General features: G+C 40.4%; 2 protein-coding genes across 4 annotated transcripts in view; both read left to right on the forward strand.

Moving 5' to 3' along the window:
- LOC132870507 (GTPase IMAP family member 8-like) overlaps positions 1–1,549 on the forward strand; it is a 41,394-nt gene extending 39,845 nt beyond the window's left edge. For all 3 annotated transcript variants that reach the window (XM_060904172.1, XM_060904171.1, XM_060904173.1), the window contains exon 5: positions 1,012–1,549. In XM_060904172.1, coding sequence (XP_060760155.1) covers positions 1,012–1,454 — 443 coding nt within the window. In that variant the 3' untranslated portion in view covers positions 1,455–1,549. The remainder of the gene's footprint in view (positions 1–1,011) is intronic.
- Positions 1,463–5,129, forward strand: LOC132870505 (golgin subfamily A member 6-like protein 6). Its single transcript, XM_060904168.1, has 2 exons — positions 1,463–1,653; positions 1,954–5,129. Exons 1-2 carry the CDS (start codon positions 1,545–1,547, stop codon positions 3,819–3,821), a joined length of 1,977 nt encoding a protein of 658 aa, XP_060760151.1. The 5' UTR covers positions 1,463–1,544; the 3' UTR covers positions 3,822–5,129.
- The last annotated feature ends 17,837 nt before the right edge of the window (positions 5,130–22,966 follow it).

Below are 22,966 nucleotides of genomic sequence, written 5' to 3' on the forward strand. Positions count from 1 at the left end.
GGAAAGTCTGGTCATGCAGGCATAAAACCCACATTTAATATATTTAAAGGTGGATTAAATGTGAGAAAGAACGAGCACAGTGGTAAGTACCCACCACACAATTACAAATTATCCTATTTTTTTTCAGTATTCCAGTATTTTCCAGTAAATTCATAAAAGGTAACATGGTAACAGGAAACTTTTAGCTTATGATCCAGTCAACTTACAAATTATTGACTGATCACACTCCAGTGTGGAGGAATTGAGGACCCTGGTGATCAGGCCAAGTGATAAATCTCATGACTTTTTGAGCACATGTTAGTGATTAGTGATTGCTCATTTCCAGTATTCCCAATGACCAATTGCTGATCAACAGTACACTGATCGACATGGTTCTCATTGACCAATCACTGATCAAAGGCTCTTTTTAAAGCTCTTCTTTTTCTTTTTACCTGTGTTTTTTAAAACAGGTCTTTCAAACTCAGGAAATGAGTAATGAAATTATAAGCTCATTATAAACTAAAGCACATTCTGCACTCAGGTTAAGACTAGAATTCTGCTTGCTCTCTTTCTAGCATTCAAGTCAAATGAAGTTTTTTTGTGTAGCACTTTTAAAGCAAGACGGCCTTTCAATTTCATAAAATCGGTGAAATTTAGTTCCGTCTGAAATGTGGTGATTGTGATATCTGTTTATTTCTGTAATATCTCACAAAATATCAGGTCATTCTGTGGCTGGGAAGTTATTTAATTTGAGGGGATTAAAGCAAATAATGTGCATGAAATCGCTTGCTTGGCGCAGTCAAGCAGACAGAGGAAGTCCGTGTGCGCATGCGCAGGTTTACCTTCTTCTTCTTCTTTTGGGTTTTAAGGCAGCTGGCATCCACAGTGTTGCATTACTGCCATCTACAGGTTTCCCTTTGAGCGTGCACTGACAGTTCCATCATTCTGTTGCTAAACGAACAGCTCCTGATGCTGTTGTAATATTGTAATTGTCAACACAATTAATTTGTTTGTTTGTCTGATTAATTGTAGAATTAAAAGAGACTCCACATTTGAACCTAGTGCTGCTGGGAATGGAAGAATTAACGGCCTCAGTGTCTAAAATATTATTGGGTAAAAAGTCCTCACTGGTCCAGTCAGAGTCCAGCTCCGAGTGTGTGGTAAGGAAGGGAGAAGTGTGTGGATACCTGATAACGCTGGTGGAGATGCCCGCTCTCTACAACACTCGACTCTCAGAACAGGAAGTGATGCGTCAGACTCGACACTGTGTCTCTGTCTGTGATCCTGGAGTCCATGCTTTCTTTATCATGGTTCCTGGAGGTCTCAGTGATGAAGATAAAGCAGAAATAAAGATGATTCAGAGGGTCTTCAGCTCCAGCATTAATGACCATGTCATATTCCTCATCAACCAGCAGTCGCAGAAGGAACAGATAGATCAGACTCTTCAGTCTGTGATAAAGACACATGGAGGATGATCTAGATTCTACAGCAGCAAAACAAAAGCAGATGATCTGTTTATCTGTGTTAAAGATCTTCTTAAAAACAACAACAATCGTCTGTACACGATGGCCATGTACGCTGATGCCCAGGTTGAAACACAGCTGCAGTACAAAAGAGAAAATGAAAATCTGCAACAACAAGTGACTGAACTCAAGAGGAGGACTCAAACAGAAGGTAAAGTGATTATCAATTTAAAATGATCTGAGTATTTATCAGTCTGTTTGCTTTTCTCAGAAGGAAAAGGACAGCTGTTACTTGCATTTATCAGAAACTGTTTATAAATAAACATTTTGTTGGACAGCATCATCATTAGCATGTCAAAAGGAATTAAATTTGCAGATGTAATTTTACTTTGACAGTTCAGATGAGATAAAATAAGGACAAAACCCATGACATGATTTTATAATAACTCGAGCAGCTTTATTCATGTTTGTCTCTTTTAAAGATCAATGTTTTTTTTTTTCATTTGTACAGATTTATCAAAAAGCCCTGACGCTCTCAGAATTGTGCTGTTGGGGAAGACAGGAGTTGGGAAGAGCGCATCAGGAAACACCATTCTGGGGAAAAACGCATTTAAAGAAATGATGTCACTGCAGTCAGTTACCACTGTGTGTCAGAAAGAGACAGTAGAGCTCGGTGGGAGACGGATTACTGTGATCGACACTCCAGGACTGTTTAACACAAATATCAATAATGAAGAAACCAAGAGAGAGATTGTTAAATGCATATCGATGGCAGCACCTGGTCCTCACGTGTTCCTGCTGGTGCTGAGAATCGGACAACGCTTCACACAGGAGGAGACAGAGGTAGTGAAATTCATTGAAAAGACTTTTGGTATAAAATCGAACACATACACCATCGTACTCTTCACCTGCGGTGATCAGCTTAATGAACAGACATTTGAACAGTATATGAAAATTGCTGAGCCAGAATTAAACAAACTTCTGTCAGCCTGTGGTAAACGATATCAGGTGTTCAACAACCGTGATAAATCCAGCAACACTCAGGTGTCAGAGCTCCTGGATAAAATCGACTTAATGGTGAAGGTGAACGGAAGAGGCTACTACACTAATGAGATGTTCCAGGAGGTCGAGGAAGCTCTAGAAGAAGAAAAGGAGAGAATACTGAAAGAGAGAGAGGAGCAGATAGAGAGAGAGAAAGAAGAACTGAAGACCAAACATGAAGCTGAAATGGAGGACATGAGGAGAGAGATGCAGAAACAAAAAGAAAGACAAGAGGCAGAGGAGAGAAGACAAGAGGAAGAATTTAAACAGAGAGAAGAGCAAATAAAAAGAGATATGGAAAAAAGGGAACAACAGGTAAGACAGGACTTTCAGAAGAGAAGAGAAGACGATGACATGAAGATGAAGGAATGGATGCAACAAATAAACAGAGAGAGAGAGGAGAACAGGAAACAGTGGGAGAGAAAAAGACAGGAAGATCAGAAACAGAGAGATCAGGAGGAGGAGGAAAGGAGGAGGAAAGAACAAGAGTGGAAGGAGAAACAGAGAGCGGAGAATGAGAAGTTTCAAAGAGAAAAAGAAGAGATGAAAATTCAAAAAGAAAAAGAATTAAAGAAACTACAACAGGAGTATGAACAGAAGGCAGCAGAAGAAGACAGGAGAAGAAGGGATTTAGAAGAAAAGATAAAGGATGCAGAGGAAAGTAAAAAGAAGGAACTACAGGATCTTCAGTTATCTCAGCAACGAGAGTGGGAGCAGAGGATGAGAGAGGAGGAGGAGAAGAGAAACAAACAGCAGGAGGTCTGGGAGGAAAGAATTGCTGCTATGGAGGATGAATGGCATTCAGATCAGATTAGGAAGGAGAGGCAATATGAGTGGGAAAGACAGAAAGAAATGGAGGAGAGAGATTTAAGAGAGAAGGAAAGAAAAGAGAAAGAAGAACAAGAAAAGAAAAGAATAGAAAATGATTTCAATGAAAAGATCAGAAATATGGAGGAACAGCTAAAGGCACAAAGAGAAAAAGATGAGAGAGAAAGAAAGGAAAAGGAGGAAGAACTCAAAAAGGAAATAGAGGAAAAACTACGGAAACAACAGGAAGATTTCAGAAAGGAGAAAGAAGAAGAAGAAAGAAAACACAAGGAGGAGGAGGAGAGAAATCTTGCCTTCATTACAGAGCAACACAAGAAAGAACTGGAGACCCAGAAAGCACAGACAGAAGCAGCAGCCAGGAAACAGGCAGAGGAAGAATTTAAAGCTCAACTTGATGCAGAAGTTAAAGAGGCGAAGCGTAAAGGGTTTGCAGAGGGCCGTGCACACGTCGAGTCAGAAAGAACAAGACCAGGCAGAGCTATCGATGGATTTATTAATTATTTCTACTAAAATGAAGAACAAAAGGAAACTGAATGAAAGCTTGTTTGAAATTCATTCAGACTTGATGTTTTTAAATCCACATTTTTTAGTTAATATCAGTTTATCAGTAGATTAACATGTGATTTATATCAACAGCATTATGCTTTGTTTCAGGTCGGTTTGCATCTATTTTAATTACATTGTGGGTTTTTTGTAACATAAAATTAGATTCTGTATTTTTTAATATAAATATCTTATTTCTGTTTCTGCGGTTACTGATCTACTGGGGTTTAAATCTGAAGCACAACGACACAGTTACACTCCATATTCCTTTATTTTACCTCCAAATGGACCATTAATCAATCAGAGATGCACGACATGGACAAAAGTCCCTGAATATAATATATTTGTGTTTGTTGTGTGCATTAATATGGAGTTCACACACTCTTCACTGCTGTAACAGACCAATTCACAGATACCAACATCACTAACAAGAAATTCACAGCACAGAGAGAAACACAGATTGTTACCACTGATCGTGTATATCAGTGGAGAAAATGGATATTTAACTGCAATTTGCAGAAATGTTTGTATTTAAAAGCAACCAGCTGAATGCATAAACAAATATTATTTGGTTATTATACAACATTTACAGAAGTGTAGTTGCTCTGCAGTGTGCTCCATGTCCATAGAACAACAAACTGCCTTTAAATGCAGTGGAAGAGTTTCATTACCTCGCCGGAGCGGAGTCCACCAGGGGGCGAGGCATTGTTTTCAGTGGGGTTTGTTTGTTTGTTTGTATGTTTCTTTGTTTTTTGTTAATGATACTACAGGAAAACAGCTGGACCAATCCTCATGGTCCCCTCTATACTGAAATATCTTAAATGGTGACTCGCACAGTACTTTCAGCTCGGTTCTTGTTCTTGTTTGTCACAGATAAAATAATTGCAAATTATGTATGTAAACAAAGTGCTGTAACCTTTGAAATAAGCATTTTTTCATTGCTATGCTTACTATTATTATAAATATAATTTTTGTTATACATTTTAAAATGATTCATATTCAAATCTCCAAATTTGATAAATCATCACATTTAAAATGTTGTAATGAATGATTTCATTCCTGGCCATCTGAAAGACACACAGAGACACATTAATAAACAGCCAGTAATTAGATGCAGGTGTTACATGTTTATTACATGTCCCCTGTTGGTTCAGCCTGACTCCTTGCTGTTAACAGCTGACGCTCGGCCACGCCCTCACTGCCACAATCTCGTTATAACTGTATTCCAAAACTTTGGTTCCCTATTAAAAAAATAAATAAAAAAATTCACTTCAACTTAAAGCCCTCAGTAATTTTTCTCCCTTCTATTTTTCTGACCTTCTCCATCCTCCTACAACTTCTACTTCACTTTCCGCATTTGTCTCTCCATCATAGCTTTAGTGTTCAGTAATTTTCTTCACACAGCCAGCATGCCTTTAAAGACTCATCTGTTTTCTTCTGTCTTTCACTCTGCTTTCCTCTTTACTGCTTGTCAGTCACTTTATTATTATTATTACCACCTCACCTGGGACAGAGTCCACCAGGGGGCGAGGTATTGCTTTTGGTGAGGTTTCGTTGTTTGTTTTGTTAATGACATACCTGCCAACCTGTACGCATTTTGCGTAGCCGCTACGACTTTTTACCTCATTGTATGACTGTACGTTTTCATATTAAAAAGTACGCATATCGTCCGAACTCGCATTTCAGTCAAGTTCTCGCTGAAGTTGATACCGCTGATCTGTGAGAAAACTCAAAGCCAGAATGGAACGCTTTGCCCAATCCCCCCGCCCCTCTTCCAGAGCGTGTGGCTCCGCCCTCTTCACCGCCTCCCCTTCCCCCTTCGCGTCTCTGACTTGAGTGCAGCGGTGCAGCCAGAGGTGGCGAGAGCGAGTCGGGGATTGAAACGCCGGTTAGAGAAGAGAGATTTCATCAATGATGGTCAACAATCCATTCTGCAAAGATCACTGGAAAGGTAAAATAAAAACATTAGGTCAGCCCAATAAACCGACATTGTTAACCCCTCGTGAACGTTATACTCGTTCACCAACTATTTAATGTTTGTTGTGCTTTTCAAAACGGAAGGAAGTTCCCAAGAGCCATCAATAACAGTTTCCCAAAGTCTATCAATAGGAATGTTTTACAAAACTGGACTATGTTCCCAAGGTCAATCAATAAAACTGGATTGAAAGTGTGTTTTTGGTCTGCTGGTGGTGGTCTGGGCTCACGCTAGCCACTCGCACGTCCGCAAATTGCGAAGTTTTATTCCAATTTGCGAAAAGAAAATCATCTGTATTCGCATTTTATGCGAAAATCATTTAAAGTTTAAGCAAAATCCATCAAACAATTGCAATTTCTCAAGATAAACAGTACCTTTCAGGGCCTGAATTTGGGCGCGGGATTGCGGGTATTGCGCATATTTTTTAAAATTCCCGCACCTTTAACGATTCTAATGCGAGAGATTCCCGCACACATTACTGCATTGCCTGGCAACGGCAATCTAATAATGGATCAGTGTGAATGCGCGACTACCTTCTGTTCTCAAGGTTACTTGAATTTAACCCTCCTTTTACTGACTGACCCCCCTCTTATCTCCCCCCGGAGCCTACTCAGAACAAACACAGCAGCACAGACAGGTCACTCACACAGAGACAGCGCGCACTCTTCCTCTCTCGGACTTTAGCTGTAAAACACATGGACCGCTGGCTAAAACGCACAAGTGCAGTGGCAGAAGTTTCCCCTGCTAAGAGGAAAACTCCTGAATCCGATGGTGGTAATAGCAGTGCGAGTGATACCGTTGAGAATACACAGGACCAGACCGCTAACGTTAACGTCGACGTTGCGAAGGGGATTAGATCAGAGCATGGCTATAAGAAAAAAGTATTTACAAGGAAAAGCAAAAAGGACACTGATGCTGACAAAAGGGAGGACCACTAGGAGAAAGAGTAGGAAAGACTACATATGTACAAGAATCCTGCACTCAGCAAAGATGAATTGTTCAGTGTTGAGAGCAATTTGATTTTTTTTTAATTAAAGACGGCATATGACGCAGGAGACAGGGCTATATGGTATAAGAGAATCCTGAAAAGTCAACAAAGACTGTTGTCATGTTAACGTTCTATATGTGGACTGAAACAAAGTTTGTAAATTCATTCAGTGTTAAGAACAGTTTGATAGTGTTTTCTTATTTTAATTGTAGACATTAAACAGAGGACAGGGATGAGCAGATCAGACATGAGAATAGAAAAATGATATAAAAGTTGATAAAAAAAGATGATATAAAAATGTTATAAAAGGAAAAAGCAAAGGTCACTGATTAAAGAGATGGGCACTAAAAGAAGAGACAAATAACACAAACATAGTTAAGAGAATCCTGAAAAGTCAGCAGACTGGTTTAAGTTAGATTTTAAGTTAGACTTTTCGTGTCAATAAATTCATTGAGTGCTATTAAGAACAGACTGATTTTTTTTCTTTTTTTATAATTAAACGAAGCAGTGACACTTAAAGAATAGTGCATGAAGATGAGGAAGAAGCAGCTGTGCAAAGCAACACTAAGGAGGTTGTAAAATTAGCTTAACTAAAAGGCACACAACCTTCCAAACTCTTCCTCGAGCCTTACTCGCACTGCTAGAAAAAGGCTATTGGTGTTTGATGGCATAATACAGTCAGTCAGCGATGTCATGCTGTAAAGGATCTCTTTCATTTTGTGGTGGTTTTCTACCCTCCACCCGAAACTGAACAGTCCATATCTAAGACGGCTGGTGGGAATAATACTTGCATTTATCCACCCGGCCTTTGTCTGACAATGCTATCCAAATTTGGAGATATCAAAATGAAAAGTCTACTAAAAAAGATACCTCAAATGGTGACAAAAGGTTGCATACTGTAGAGATCTTCAATCTGAGTAGCAGCAGAAGGTAAGACCTAAGCTGTTTAAGCCCACAAGTAGCGTTCCCCACAAACTGTATAAATCCCCCCCATTTGAGTCACTGAGGGGGGGAATTCCCCCCCCCCCCATTCTGAAAAATGAAATTCAGGTCCTGCCTTTCGTGTCCATCTTGGATGTTTTGATTTATAACCAACGCCCCCAAGTTTCAAAGCTTCTTATTGGTTGACCGCAAATTACTTCTTCCAATAGCATCGGACCTTACATATAAAATGATCAATTTTCGAGTTGCGCTGATAATGTCGGCAATTCTCGCTCATTAGTGAACAAGATTATAGCAAGGTTTGTTTAAAATAAATTATCCGACTTTATGTATGACAAAAACTTATCTAAAAAGTGAGATAACATATTAGAATATTCTGTTAGCTTTCTCAGTTAGGGATAAAAACACGATATAACCATTCTAAAGACGTATTTTCTACATAATATCAACCCTGACAGAACTTTGGAAGAACTCACAGATGAACCAGGATATATCGACCAAGTGTACCTTGTTTTCAGAGCGTTTTGACGCACATGGTTCAAAGTTTTGACTGCAAGTGTTTCATTTGAGAAATTAATGGTGAATATCATTATATTTGGGTTATGAGATTAATTTATAAGAAACAACCATTGATTTTAACTCCCTGAGCTCCCTTCATCCTACAGTTGTGCTCATAAGTTTACATACCCTGGCAGAATTTTTGCTTTCTTGGCCTTTTTTCAGAGAATATGAATGATAACACAAAAACTGTTTTCCCAGTCATGGTTAGTGGTTGGGTGAAGCCATTTATTGATAAACAACTGTGTTTTCTATTTTTAAATCATAATGACAACAAAAAACATCCAAATGACCCTGATTAAAAGTTTACATACCCCAGTTCTTAATACTGTGTATTGCCCCCTCTAACATCAATGACAGCCTGAAGTCTTTTGTGGTAGTTGTGGATGAGGCTCTTTATTTTCTCAGATGGTAAAGCTGCCCATTCTTCTTGGCAAAAAGCTTCCAGTTCCTGTAAATTCCTGGGCTGTCTTGCATGAACTGCACGCTTGAGATCTCCCCAGAGTGGATCAATGATATTGAGGTCAGGAGACTGAGATGGCCACTCCAGAACCTTCACTTTGTTCTGCTGTAGCCAATGACAGGTCGACTTGGCCTTGTGTTTTGGATCGTTGTCATGTTGGAACGTCCAAGTACGTCCCATGCGCAGCTTCCGGGCTGATGAATGCAAATTTGCCTCCAGTATTTGCTGATAACGTGCTGCATTCATCTTTCCTTCAACTTTGACCAAGTTTCCTGTTCCTTTGTAGCTCACACATCCCCAAAACATCAGCGATCCAGCTCCGTGCTTTACAGTAGGAATGGTGTTCCTTTCATCATAGGCCTTGTTGACACCTCTCCAAATGTAACGTTTATGGTAGTGGCCAAAAAGTTCAATTTTGGTCTCATCACTCCAAATTACCTTGTTCCAGAAGTTTTGAGGCTCGTCTCTGTGCTGTTTGGCGTAAATTTTTGTTGGTCTACCTGACCATGGTTTGGTTTTAACAGAGACCCTGATTTTCCATTTGTTAATCACAGTTTGAACACTGCTGACTGGCATTATCAATTCCGTGGATATCTTTTTGTATCCCTTTCCTGTTTTATACAGTTTAATTACCTTTTCCTGTAGATCTGTTGACAATTCTTTTGCTTTCCCCATGACTCAGAATCCAGAACCGTCAGTGGCTGGGTGAAAGATGCGAGAGTCTGTCTGGATCCCAGAACCTCACTCAGCTTTTATGCACTGATTACAAGCAAACAGATCACAGGTGAGGATGTTACCTTTAGTAGCCATTCAAACCCATTTGTGTCAACTTCTGTGCATGTTATCAGGCCAAAATCACCAGGGTATGTGAACTTTTGATCAGGGTCATTTGGGTAGTTTCTGTTGTCATTATGATTTAAAAAGAGAAAACACAGTCGTTTGACAATAAATAGTTTCACCCAACCACTAAGCATGAGTGGAAAAGATGTTTTTGTGTTATCATTCATAGTCTCTGAAAAAATGGTCAAAGAATCATAGATTCTGCCAGGGTATGTAAACTTATGAGCACAACTGTACCCATAAAGACACCCCCTCCCCCTAAACACACACACACACGGATCCCAATTATACACACACATACCCACACAGGCCAGTCAGCATACTACAGAGGGTGACAAACGCTACGTTCACACTGCAAGGCTTAATGCTCAATTCCGATTTTTTTGTGAAATCCGATTTTTTTGTGAGGTCGTTCACATTAACAAATATATGCGACTTGTATGTAATCCTCAGTATGAACGAAAAGCGACCTAAAAGTGTTCCGCATGCGCATTGCAGGATACGACGACGTCACACGCAGTGAGCATGGCCAGTGTTTACGGAAGTAAAACCGCCCGGTTGCGGTATGACTCATCCAATCTAGCTTGAATAGCTGTATCCCCCCAAATGGAAATCAGCTCCCTAACCTCTGCGTCCTTCCATTGAGAAGATTCAGAACCTTCACAGCCCGAAGCGTCCCTCGCATTGATGTCATGCGCAGGGGCGCAGATACGCTTTTTGAACTGGGGGGGACAAAGCTGCCAGCAAACCAACCCCAACCCCGATATGCCTGTCAAACTTGTTGTGGGTTACCATAGCAACCAAGCTCGAGCTCGCAACCTGTGCAGTCTGCACAGCTCAACCAACCGAATATCAGTCTTTGTTTTGTTTTATGTGAATTGTTGCAACTATGTATACACTGCTGTGCACCTCAATAAACCGAATGGTAATTAGTCTTTTGATTTTTCCGTGAGGTTTCCCTTATGCAAAGAAAGACAGCATAGACGTTTTTTCCTCCCTATAAGTGGGGGGGACCGAGCGAGGTGAATTTAAATCTGGGTGGGACGAGTCCCCCCCTCTATCTGTGCCCGTGATTATGCGCCATGTTGTTGTAACTTTTTTTGAGAGACCTGCCGCCTACTTCAGCGCAGAATAGTGACGTTTGTGGCTTGTTGATGACGTGTAAGTCGGATGAATGCGACCTGGCGGTTCAGACTGAAGTCGCATATGAAAAGAGCGGATAGGGATCGGAATTAGGACCACATATCCAAACGGCCTGGGTCGGATTTGAAAAAATCGGATCTGTGTCGTTCATATTGTCAATAAAAGATCGGGTACAGGTCACATATGGGCGAAAAGATCGGATTTGAGTCACTTCAGCCTGCAGTGTGAACGTAGCCTAAGGGCTAAAAGGTGCATAGATACTAAAGAATGCAAAGCACATCACACCAGATGTTAGATATAATTATAATGAAAAATATGGACTCCGTAAACCAGATTAAGCGGGTTAAATTAAACACACAATTTCATTACATATATACAGTCGATGAAATGATCAAAATAAGAGGATTCAAGAATAAATAAGCATGCTATGAACATAAATCAAGAACATGGAAAGACAAAGGCAGGAAACAAGCTTGCAAACACTATTGAAACACCAACAAACTACAATAACAATTCATTTTTCAATATTATGTCAGTGCAAGAAACATTTAGAAGTATAACATATCTTGCTAAAAAGAAAATTGTTCTTTTAGCATTTCTTGCTAAGCGAAATTGCAAATTGCTAAAGAAAAATTTGAGTCTTTAGCACTTTTCGCTAAAACAATTTGGGTCCTAGAGTGAGTACAGCAGTGGTCTGTGGGGGCGCATGCACGCCGGGTTGGGGTGAGGTTGATGGGGGGGTACTCATGAAATTGTAAAATTGTACTTATTAAATTTTTTCAAGGTTGGCAGGTGTGTAATGATATTGTTGGAAAACAGCTGGACCAATCTTTATGAAACTTTCAGGATAGATGGGCATTGGTCTCAAACAGAACCTCCAAATTTTGAGGGCCATCTGGTCAAGGTCACCAAAAAGGTCAAAATCTTTTTTTCACGATATCTTCCTTCATATTCATTCAGATGTGTTCTGACTGGCTGGGAGCAGTACGGTGTGCAAATGAGAATCAGAACCATGTTTATTGGCCAAGTATGTTCACACACAAGGTCAAAGTCACAAAAAAGGTCAATTTTTTTTCTTTTTTTGCGATATCTTCCTTCATATTCATCATAAGTGCTACCGGGTGAGGTTTGTTTTGTCTGGCAACACTAGTTATTCCTTGTACAGTTTGCTTATGTAAGCTCATCAACTGATTAAATGTTCCTTTGTGTGTGTTCTCAAGCATTACTAGTGTTTATGCACAAAGTTAATATCATGTATTATTGTTGTTATATGTGGGGTGATTGCTGTTCGTCTAACTCCATTATGTTCGGGGTTATTAGTATTTTTTTCATAAACAGATCCCATTCTCATCTTGTTCTGTGAACACCAGGTGGAGTTGTGCTGTCGAGGAGATTTGAACACAAGTGCACTATATAGGGAATGAGATATTGATCTTATGTAGTGCACGATGTATGTGCCCATCAGTTCAGCTTCCTATTCTCCAGATCATTACACTACTGTATACACTATATCAAAGAAGAAGTGTGTAGATGTAGTGCTCGAAACTGTATATTCAGTACAGGGTCATTAGTGATTTGGTTCACTACTTGACAAAGGGTATGACATAATGACTTCTACACCATGTGTAGTGCACTATGTGTCCAATAGGAAATGTTTTGAGGTTCAGCTCATTACTTATGTATATAAGTGCACAACACAATATATCAAGGCCTAATCCCAATTCCCCCCTTAATCCTACCACTTGGCCTGACCCCTCCATTTTGTGTGCTACCGCCTTGGCTAGGGTGCCCCATTTCTTTTGAGGATCGAAGGGTAGTAGGCATCTCACTCTCCAAATGGGGCATATCTGGATCCAGACTCCAAACGGAATGGGAGAAGAAAATTCCCAGAATGTTTTGCAAACTGAACACAATGTAACATCCAACATGGCTACCAGTACAGGGAAAGGATTGGGATTGGGCCAAAATAATTGGAGCTACACCCTATGCGAACAGCTATTCAGGGATCTGATCCCTCTTCCCTAGGTAGCTTTATACATATAATGTGTTTTACACCCTGTGCAGTGTTTCCCACACATTGACGAGACTATGGCGGCCCGCCATAGTCTAATTTGGGCCGCCATAGTCTCAGTCCGCGCCCGCCCACCCGCACGACGACACTGACGCACCCAGCCTGACATTGCATGCGTTGCCTATCTGAGACAGCATGAGGAGACAACTCTGATAAGCTACATCCTGCCTGCATCTACCGGTACATGTTACGGTAAGTTTATACAACTTTATGTAGCCTTTGACACGATTGAGAAGGTGACATTTAGGCTACGCTATTGCGCTTTATAGGCGTATGGAGAGCGCATTGATCAGACCCTCCAGGATTTCGTGATGTTGCGATTTGCAACTTCAATGCAAATTCAACCAATCCCCGCGAATTCAGGGCGGTGTTGCAATTATATCCAATCACCGCAACTTTCCCGCAAATTTGACCAATCGTTGGCGTCATCCTGAGGTGACGTCGACAAACTACCTTCCGCCTTACTTCCAGTGTTGCCAGATTGGGCAGTTTTAAGTGCATTTTGGCGGGTTTTGAACATATTTTGGCCTGGAAAACGTTAGCAGTATCTGGCAACACTGCATGTGCGAGTCAGTGTTTATGTAGGCTTAAATTCTGTTACTGAAAGTGTGTTATGTTTACAGTGAAGGACTGTGTGCACTTTATTTTTTTTTACTTAATACAAGAAGTTAATGGATGCCAACATTTTTGCCAAAATGGTATTTTATTTTCCATTGTTTAGGCAGCTTCAGCATCATACTGTGAGATTCTGTTCAAATTGTTTTTTTCTTCTATGAAGCCTGAGCCATTTATTTTATTAGTTTATAATTATTGTTTAATTTAGTCTTCAGGAGAGACTGCCTGCACACAGTACTAGTATTAATAGTTTTTTTTCTTACATGAAAGCTGAGGCATTTATATTATATTTTAAGGTAACTTCATGTTGTGCTGTGAGGTTCTCTGCACTTTAACTTTTGAACCAACAGGAGCATTTGGATAAGTAAAGCCTATTTTTCTGCATTTTTGTAGTCCTGGTAATCTTTTATATTGGTAAAGTTGTTTATAGGACCATTTCTCAGTGTCTGTTTTTTTAATCAATAGCTTTTCAGTAATAACTTTAATATTTAACATATCACTCAATTTTAATCACAAAAAGAGAAAATCGCAACAATTTTTCGCAACTTTCACTTCCTCCCGCAATGTAATCGCAAAAAAACCCTAAAAAACACCGCAACTTTCCTCGCAATTTTTTTGGAAAACCCCCGCAACATCAGACATTTTAGCCTGCAACAATCACAAAAAAGGCCTGCAGAATCCTGGGGGGACTGATTGATGGATGACGTTAAGTGTATTGTTTCAGTAAAATTACTTTGTCCATTTCGTACTGGCAAACCTACCTTTTCTGTAAGGCAACAGTAGGCTATTTTGAGGCAATATTAGTTAGCCCTATGTAGTTATCTAATTCGTCAAATTAACTTTATCATCCTACCAGGATCAGATCGTTTTCAAATTCACCGGCGAAGTGCTTCCCGCTTGACATTGTATGTGCGCAGTCTATCCAAGTGATGGAGACGTGAAGTGACAGCAGTGATAAACTAATCTAGGTCTGCATGTACATGTTAAAAGGGAAAAGTAGTCTATTCTAACAGAGAGCGAACTTCGATGCCACTTTTGAGAATTAGTGCTAGTAGCCTTAACGCGATTTGTTACTGGTGAGACGGAAGACGTTAAATTATTTTTAGCCTTTTCTAATAGGCTACCTTCTAAAGATGAAGCTATTAGGCCACATAATTAAGGGAATGTAATGTGAGTTACCTACTTAATTAAATTAACTTCTTGACTAGAATTTGATCGTTTTCAAATTTACTGATGAGTGTTTCTCCACTAACGTAGGGCTTAATGCAACGCGTTGAATGTCAGGTGACGATGTCAGCCTTATTGTAGACGCTACAGCTGGAACAGAAAATCTCTGATCCTTATTAAACTGATGCTAAATTTGTTTCATTAATTCAGATCATGAGCATTTTGAATTATTTCAAAAAGAGGGATCGAAATTCACCTCAGGATGAAGAGGGAGTGACTGAGGCCAAGTTTACATTAGACCATATCTGTCTCGTTTTCTTCGCGGATGCACTGTCCATTTACATTAAAACGCCGGGAAACGGGAATCCGCCAGCGTCCACGTATTCAATCTACACTGTGTGCACAATTATTAGGCAAGTGAGTACTCTGACCCTACCATTATTTCTATGCATGTTTTCCAACCGCAAGCTAGATACACTTGAATGCTAGTTGGATTTAAGCATTCTCAGGTGGTATTTATTTGTGTAATGAGGGAGGGTGTGACCTAAAGTCATTAATACCCTATATTAAGGTGTGCATAATTATTAGGCAGCTTCTTTATCTCAGGCAAAATGGGCCAAAAAAGAGATTTAACAGACACTGAAAAGACAAAAATTGTAAAATGCCTATCAGAGGGATGCAGCACTCTTGAAATAGCTAAGCTATAGAAATGTGAGCACAGAAGAATCAAACGTTTTGTTGCAAATAGTCAACAGGGTTGCAAAAAATGTGTGGAGAAGAAAAGACACAAATTAACTGCAAAAGACTTGAGAAGGATTAAACATGAAGCTACCAGGAACCCATTATCCTCCAGTGCCACAATATTCTAGAACTGCAACCGACCTGGAGTGTCCAGAAGGACAAGGTGTTCGGTGCTCAGAGACATGGCCAAGGTAAGGAAGGCTGAAACACGACCACCACTAAACAAGACTCACAAGTTGAAATGTCAAGATTGGGCCAAGAAATATCTGAAGACAGATTTTCCAAAGGTTTTATGGACGGATGAAATGAGAGTGACTCTGGATAGACCAGATGGATGGGCCCATAGCTGGATAACTAATGGACACAGGGCACTTTGACTCAGACACCAGCAAGGTGGTGGAGGGGTAATGGCATGGGCTGCTATTATTAAGGATGAGCTAGTTTGACCATTTCAGGTTGAAGATGGACTTAACATCAACTCCCAAACCTACTGCCAGTTTCTAAAAGATACATTCTTCAAGCAGTGGTATGGGAAGAAGTCTGCATCATTCAAGAAGGCCATGATTGTTATGCAGAACAATGCACCATCACATGCACCCTAGTACTCCACTGCTTGCCACTGCTCCACTGCGAGCCCGCAAAGGCCTTAAAGATGACAAAGTAATGACATGGCCCCCTTCCTCACCTGACTTAAACCCTATTGAGTACTTGTGGCCCCTTCTTAAGCATTAGATTTACAGCGAGGGAAGACAATACACCACTCTGAATAGCATTTGGGAGGCCGTGGTTGCTCCTGCACAAAAAGTTGATCGTCAACAAATCAAAAAACTAACAGACTGGATGGAAGGCTCATGGCAGTTATTGAAAAGAAGGGTGGCTATATTGGTCACTGAATATTTTTGAAATGCTAGAAGTGTTTATTTGTTAATTCTGAGTTGTTTATTTGTTACACTGAAAATTAAAATAAACAAGTGAGATGGGAAACTTTAAGCTTTTCATTTAGTTGCATAATAATTCTGCACACTAAATGTTGCCTAATAATTCTGCACACTTATATATTCCCCTGAGAAGGCCTAAACTCCCCTTTCCTTTGTTAATCATTCTGATTTTAGGTTTATTAACAATTTGGATTGACTGAGAGCACTGTATTTGTTCAACGATAAAATTAATCATCAGGAATACAACTTGCCTAATAATTGTGCACACAGTGTAGATCGTGTCTGGTCCGGTGCTGTGTAAACATTGAGAATACGCGGATACGCTGTGCTGAGCTCTAGCTGGCGTCGTCATTGGACAACGTCACTGTGACATCCACCTTCCTGATTCGCTGGCGTTGGTCATGTGACGCGACTGCTGAAAAACGGCGCGGACTTCCGCCTTGTATCACCTTTCATTAAAGAGTATAAAAGTATGAAAATACTGCAAATACTGATGCAAATACTGCCCATTGTGTAGTTATGATTGTCTTTAGGCTTGCCATCCTTCCACTTGCAAGTGGTAAGTGATATGCGCTGGGATCACACACACAGCGGCTCAGTCCCGAATCGTGGCTTGTGCACTTCACTCGCGCGCTGTGTGAGCTGCGCAGGGCCGGAGTGCGCACCCTCCAGAGGGCACTCGCTGTTCAGGGCGGAGTGATTTGGAGCGCAGGATGCCTGCGGAGCCGAGCGTATCCGTGTATTGGCGTTGCTGTGTGCAGGCGAATCGTGTATTGGTGTTGCTGTGTGCATGTTAATCGTTTTAAAAACGTTAATCTGATGATCCGCTGATACGGTCTAATGTAAACCCCACCTGAGGTCGGCCTAACATCAACTGCTTGCTGTCTTTGTCAGGATGTCAAATTGGTATAACACTCCGAGCAAGTGAGTGCGATGAATGAGGGCAGATATACCCATTACTCAGCCACTCAGCAGCGATTGCCCTTGTTGTGCCGGTGTCGAGCATGAATTGTGAAAGAGACTTTTCCACAATGAACAGGGTAAGGACATCTGCAGGCAAACCAGTGATGTGAATTTCAATTTACATTTACCCATTGTTTTTATGCTCAAATCCCACCTCAGTTCAATCTCACTTTCACTTAATTAAATATTTCAGAGTGAGCTCTACAATCACATGACTCATTGTAGTAACAAGTTGTTTGCCATTTTAGGTCAAAACAGACCTTCGGAACAGACTGCAAGAAGAGCACCTGGCCGCCTGCTTGAGGATTTCCATTAATGGGCCACAACCAGAAGCAGGGATGTGATTTGGGGCTGGTGAAATTATCTGAAAATTTTAGCTGGGGGTCTGGGGGCCGCAGGCCCCCAGCTGGTCCAGGGCAGTGCCCTGGTGGGGGGACAAGGGAGGGCGAAGCCCCCCGAAGCTCCTGGGTTCTGGGGTTTTCTGACTTAAAAATTGTACTAAAATGGCAAGCAAACACACAAGAAAAAACTTGTCATGATTAACAAATTCAAGCCAGTTTAATGGTCAACATGCAACTCTGAGCCCCTCTAGTAAATTCAATGATTCTTAACTGACAAAAAGCCAAAACATGAAACCTAAAAATGTCATTCTAAATTAAATCATCTGCATTAGAATAAATAGAAAATTGTATAAGGAAAAACAAAATTTATACTTTCAATGACTGTAGAAGTTGAACATACCTAAATGTGCCTTTTCAAACAAACATGATGCAACATAAGAATTCATCCACCATTATTTATTAAACTCTATCGCTCCTGGTCGTCTCCCGGTTTGCTTCTTATGTATGGCAACTTCTAATATTTGATTAAGTTACTGCACACCCCGTTTAGACAGGGTAACAGGATTGACAAAAAAAATTAGTCATGCATAGACTACTTACCAAAACTGAAATTTTTAAGTAAATATTCTCAGATTCAGTTCATTCTGCCATCCATATAAAAGGTGAGAATATGTAGATCCTTGGCAACAAATAATTTCAATAATAGCTTTTGGGAGCATTTATTTTTGTTATGTGATTAATCACGGTAACAGAACTGACAAACCTCTGGGACAGGTACAAAAATTAACAAAAAATCGAAAAATATCTTTTCTTAATGGCATTTTCAATTTGTGACATCATATGTCCATTGTGGTTTCCACAGTCTTGTCGTTGAACATGAAAAAGTTTCAATTCCACCTTTGTCTAACATTAAGAATCATGTCTGAAAAAAAGTCTCTTTTCAGTGGAACAGCCATTTTTGCTCATTTTCGACCCTAAAATTTGCTACAAAATACACATTTATGAACCAAAGTAGTCAAATTTTGAAATGCAAGGTAGAACTGATAATGTTTTATCATATGAGACCATAAAAAGGTTTTAGAAATCTCAAAATGTAAACAAAACACGTCCGGACAAAAAAAATTCGTTTTCTGTGAAATTGACTCCTATACAGAACTGTACAGTGCTCACTCACTTGAGGATTTTCATATGCAAGAATAAAAATCACTTTTTCACTAAACAACATTCACAAAAAATGTGTTTGCAATTAATTGGGCTCCACTGTTTTTATCATTTCAACCGCGCATCAGACCCTCGGCCAACTGAAAATGTCTTTCATGCACTTTTCTCCCTCATGAGAATTTTGAAAAGTTGGCAAGTATGTATTATTTGCACTAACATTTTAATATTGAATAAACAAATCAAAATTGTGTATAATTACCTTACATCCACGCTGTGGGAAAAGTTTTGAGCGAAAATTAAAACTAACTTGGAGTGAAAAAGGTGAAATAATCTGTGATGAAGTTGGCAGAGACTCTGAGGTAAAGTGAGAGGAGGCGGGAGGGGTCAAGCATCACTGCCGCCTCACAGACTCACTTTCCCGGGTTAAACTCCCACCGCTCCCCCTCTCTCTACACCGCTCCCCCTCTCTCTACACCGCTCTCTCTACACCGCTCCCCCTCTCTCTACACCGCTCCCCCTCGCTCTACACCGCTCCCCCTCTCCCTACACCACTCCCCCTCTCTCTACACCACTCCCCCTCGCTCTACACCGCTCCCCCTCGCTCTACACCGCTCCCCCTCTCCCTACACCACTCCCCCTCTCTCTACACCGCTCCCCCTCGCTCTACACCGCTCCCCCTCTCCCTACACCACTCCCCCTCTCTCTACACCACTCCCCCTCTCTCTAGCTTTCGTTTTGTTTTCACTGAGTAACCATTTTGATTTATAAACTAGAGCCGTGATTTAAACTGCTGTTTCTTCGGACGTAACTAAAACAAACTGAAATAAAAACCGCCCCTTCTTTTCTCCTCAGAAGGTTTAGCCTCCGATGCTAACCTTTTCGCCACAGCTTTCATAGCGTGCGCATGCGCATCCAGGAAGCAACAGATGGCGCGAGGCCCCGTTGCCACGGCAACCTTCGTCACTCCGTCGCATGTGCAGTTACACCATCACCACTCACAGGCTTATTATGGGGAAAGAAATGAGCTGGGTTGTTTTTTCTTCTTCCCCATGTTTATTTACTTTAAAAACACACACCAAACTGATGATCAGGTGCATCTTTACGCTCGATCACGGAGGCTGCCATCTTTCAACTCTTTGTTTGAAGCGAGCTTACGTACAGCTATCTAACAAGCGCGTTCATTGGTTGTTACAGAGCGATGGGCCAATCATGTACCTCGTTTCATCTCAATGACGGAATTACTGAAAGTTGGAACGAATAGGATATGAATGCGGATTTTTGAGCAAAAAATCGGAAAAAATTTTTTTTTTTAATTTTGAGGTGAAAAAAGCGGAATTCCGTGAATTCGCGGAAAAATCACATCCCTGCAGAAGACATAAATTATGAAAGGGCACTCGAACTCTTTTTCTCAAAGCCAAGAAAAATCAAATGCACAAGTGCAGGGTGTGGTCTTTGTAAACAGTGCAGGCATTTGTCAGGGTCACTTGACATACAGCAGAGCTAGAAGTCCTTGTTTTGTAGGACTTTTTGTAGGAGTTCAGGGTGTGAAGTATTGTAGGATTTTTGGTTTGGTTGCTATCTGTAATGGGCAATTCCATGTAAATGTCAACCTCACCATGCAAAAATAAAGCAACATGTAATACATCAAAACCACTCCCAGAGATATCACCTAGGCCTGTATTTTACAGATGTGAACAAGCTGAACCAATCTGTAACCAACCTAATATGTCACTGTCAGTCTTTCTTTCTTATAATGTAAAATCCAAGCTAAAATCAACTTTGATGTACAATTCTATATTATTGCCACAAGCCACAGAAATGTATGCTAAAATCCACAAAACAGCAAAACAATAGCCATCCTAAATATTATTTAAGAACTTTGATAGTTTTAGCTGATATTTAGAGAGTTTTTCAAAGGGTTATGGTGGTTAAATTGCTGATTTTCTAAACATATGCTATGTCTATTTCAGACGCGTCACATCCATAACGGAATTTCGTCACATCCATAACGCTGACTTTTCCTTCTGAAACTCTGCATGAAATACAAAATATTTTAAACAAAGATTTTTTAATATTCACCTTGGACCCCTCTATCAAATGGATATCTCCATTTCGACATTAGGTTTACGATTTCACAGAGTTTGATAAAAATGTACAGTCACCCAAGAAAAGTGATACTTTTTCTGTCACATCCATAACGCATCTTTTATTGGCATTTTCTGGCATGCCCTAGATGTACTATGGGAATTGTTCTTGTTCTATCACTTCTCCAGTATGGTACAGCCTTAAAATATGCAACACCTGTTTAAATACTGGGAGACAATAAAACATGCACTGGGTCATTTGTTGCCATTTTGAGTTCAAGTGTCACATCCATAACGCTGGAATTGCTCTAATATGTTCTTCTTGTAGGACTGCCCTCTGTAGCAACATGCTAAAATAAAATACAAGGTGCATAACCAATACCAATGAATTTGTTCTTTGTTAGTCTTAGTTTAGTAGTATTAGTAGGCTAAACAACCCCCGCGCACCCCTGCAATTCAACCGGCCACGCGCGCCACGCGCTAAACAACCACCCGCGCACCCCTGCAATTCAGCTGGACACGTGCGCCATGCACGCCACGCTCCCACCCCCATGGGCTGCCCCCTCCAAAATTTCTGTGGGAAACACTGCTGTGTAGTGCACTATATGTCCAACAAGCTGCCATTTGTGTTCAGCTCCTTACTTTCTATACAAGTGCACGTTCATAAGGTATTAAATGGATTGGAATATGGATTGGATTATGATGTCCGTTCCCTATTTTGTTCCCGATACCGTATATCCACTGGGGAGCTCTTTGGGGTTCAGCTCTATATTCCCAATATAAGTGAAGGTGTATGCAATAACTTCTACACCCTATATAGTGCACTGAGCATCCAATACAGAGCCATTTAGGAGTCACATGCTTATTCGCTATGTAAGTACACTACATAGTTTATGAAATAATGACTTCTACTCCCTAGATAGTGCAATATATATCCAATAGGGGGTCATTTGGGGTTTATCACCCTATTTTTTATTTAAATGCACCCTATGAAGTACACTGTATATTTAGTACTGACCTGTTTTGGTGTCACATCCATATTTGTGATATAACTGCATACCTGCCAACCTTGAAAAAATTTAATGAGTACAATTTTACAATTTCATGAGTACCCCCCCATCAACCTCACCCCAACCCGGCGCGCATGCGCCCCCACAAACCACTGCTGTGCTCACTCTAGGACCCAAATTGTTTTAGCGAAAAGTGCTAAAGACTCAAATTTTTCTTTAGCAATTTGCAATTTCGCTTAGCAAGAAATGCTAAAAGAACAATTTTCTTTTTAGCAAGATATGTTATACTTCTAAATGTTTCTTGCACTGACATAATATTGAAAAATGAATTGTTATTGTAGTTTGTTGGTGTTTCAATAGTGTTTGCAAGCTTGTTTCCTGCCTTTGTCTTTCCATGTTCTTGATTTATGTTCATAGCATGCTTATTTATTCTTGAATCCTCTTATTTTGATCATTTCATCGACTGTATATATGTAATGAAATTGTGTGTTTAATTTAACCCGCTTAATCTGGTTTACGGAGTCCATATTTTTCATTATAATTATATCTAACATCTGGTGTGATGTGCTTTGCATTCTTTAGTATCTATGCACCTTTTAGCCCTTAGGCTACGTTCACACTGCAGGCTGAAGTGACTCAAATCCGATCTTTTCGCCCATATGTGACCTGTATCTGATCTTTTATTGACAATATGAACGACACAGATCCGATTTTTTCAAATCCGACCCAGGCCGTTTGGATATGTGGTCCTAATTCCGATTTCTATCCACTCTTTTCATATGCGACTTCAGTCTGAACCGCCAGGTCGCATTCATCCGACTTACACGTCATCAACAAGCCACAAACGTTACTATTCTGCGCTGAAGTAGGCGGCGGGTCTCTCAAAAAAAGTTACAACAACATGGCGCATAATCACGGGCACAGATAGAGGGTGGGACTCGTCCCACCCAGATTTAAATTCACCTCGCTCGGTCCCCCCCACTTATAGGGAGGAAAAAACGTCTATGCTGTCTTTCTTTGCATAAGGCAAACCTCACGGAAAAATCAAAAGACTAATTACCATTCGGTTTATTGAGGTGCACAGCAGTCATCATCATCATCAAGTTTTTATT

The sequence above is a fragment of the Neoarius graeffei genome, chromosome 22 (genome assembly GCF_027579695.1).
Source record: "Neoarius graeffei isolate fNeoGra1 chromosome 22, fNeoGra1.pri, whole genome shotgun sequence".
NCBI classification, from domain to species: Eukaryota; Metazoa; Chordata; class Actinopteri; order Siluriformes; family Ariidae; genus Neoarius; species Neoarius graeffei.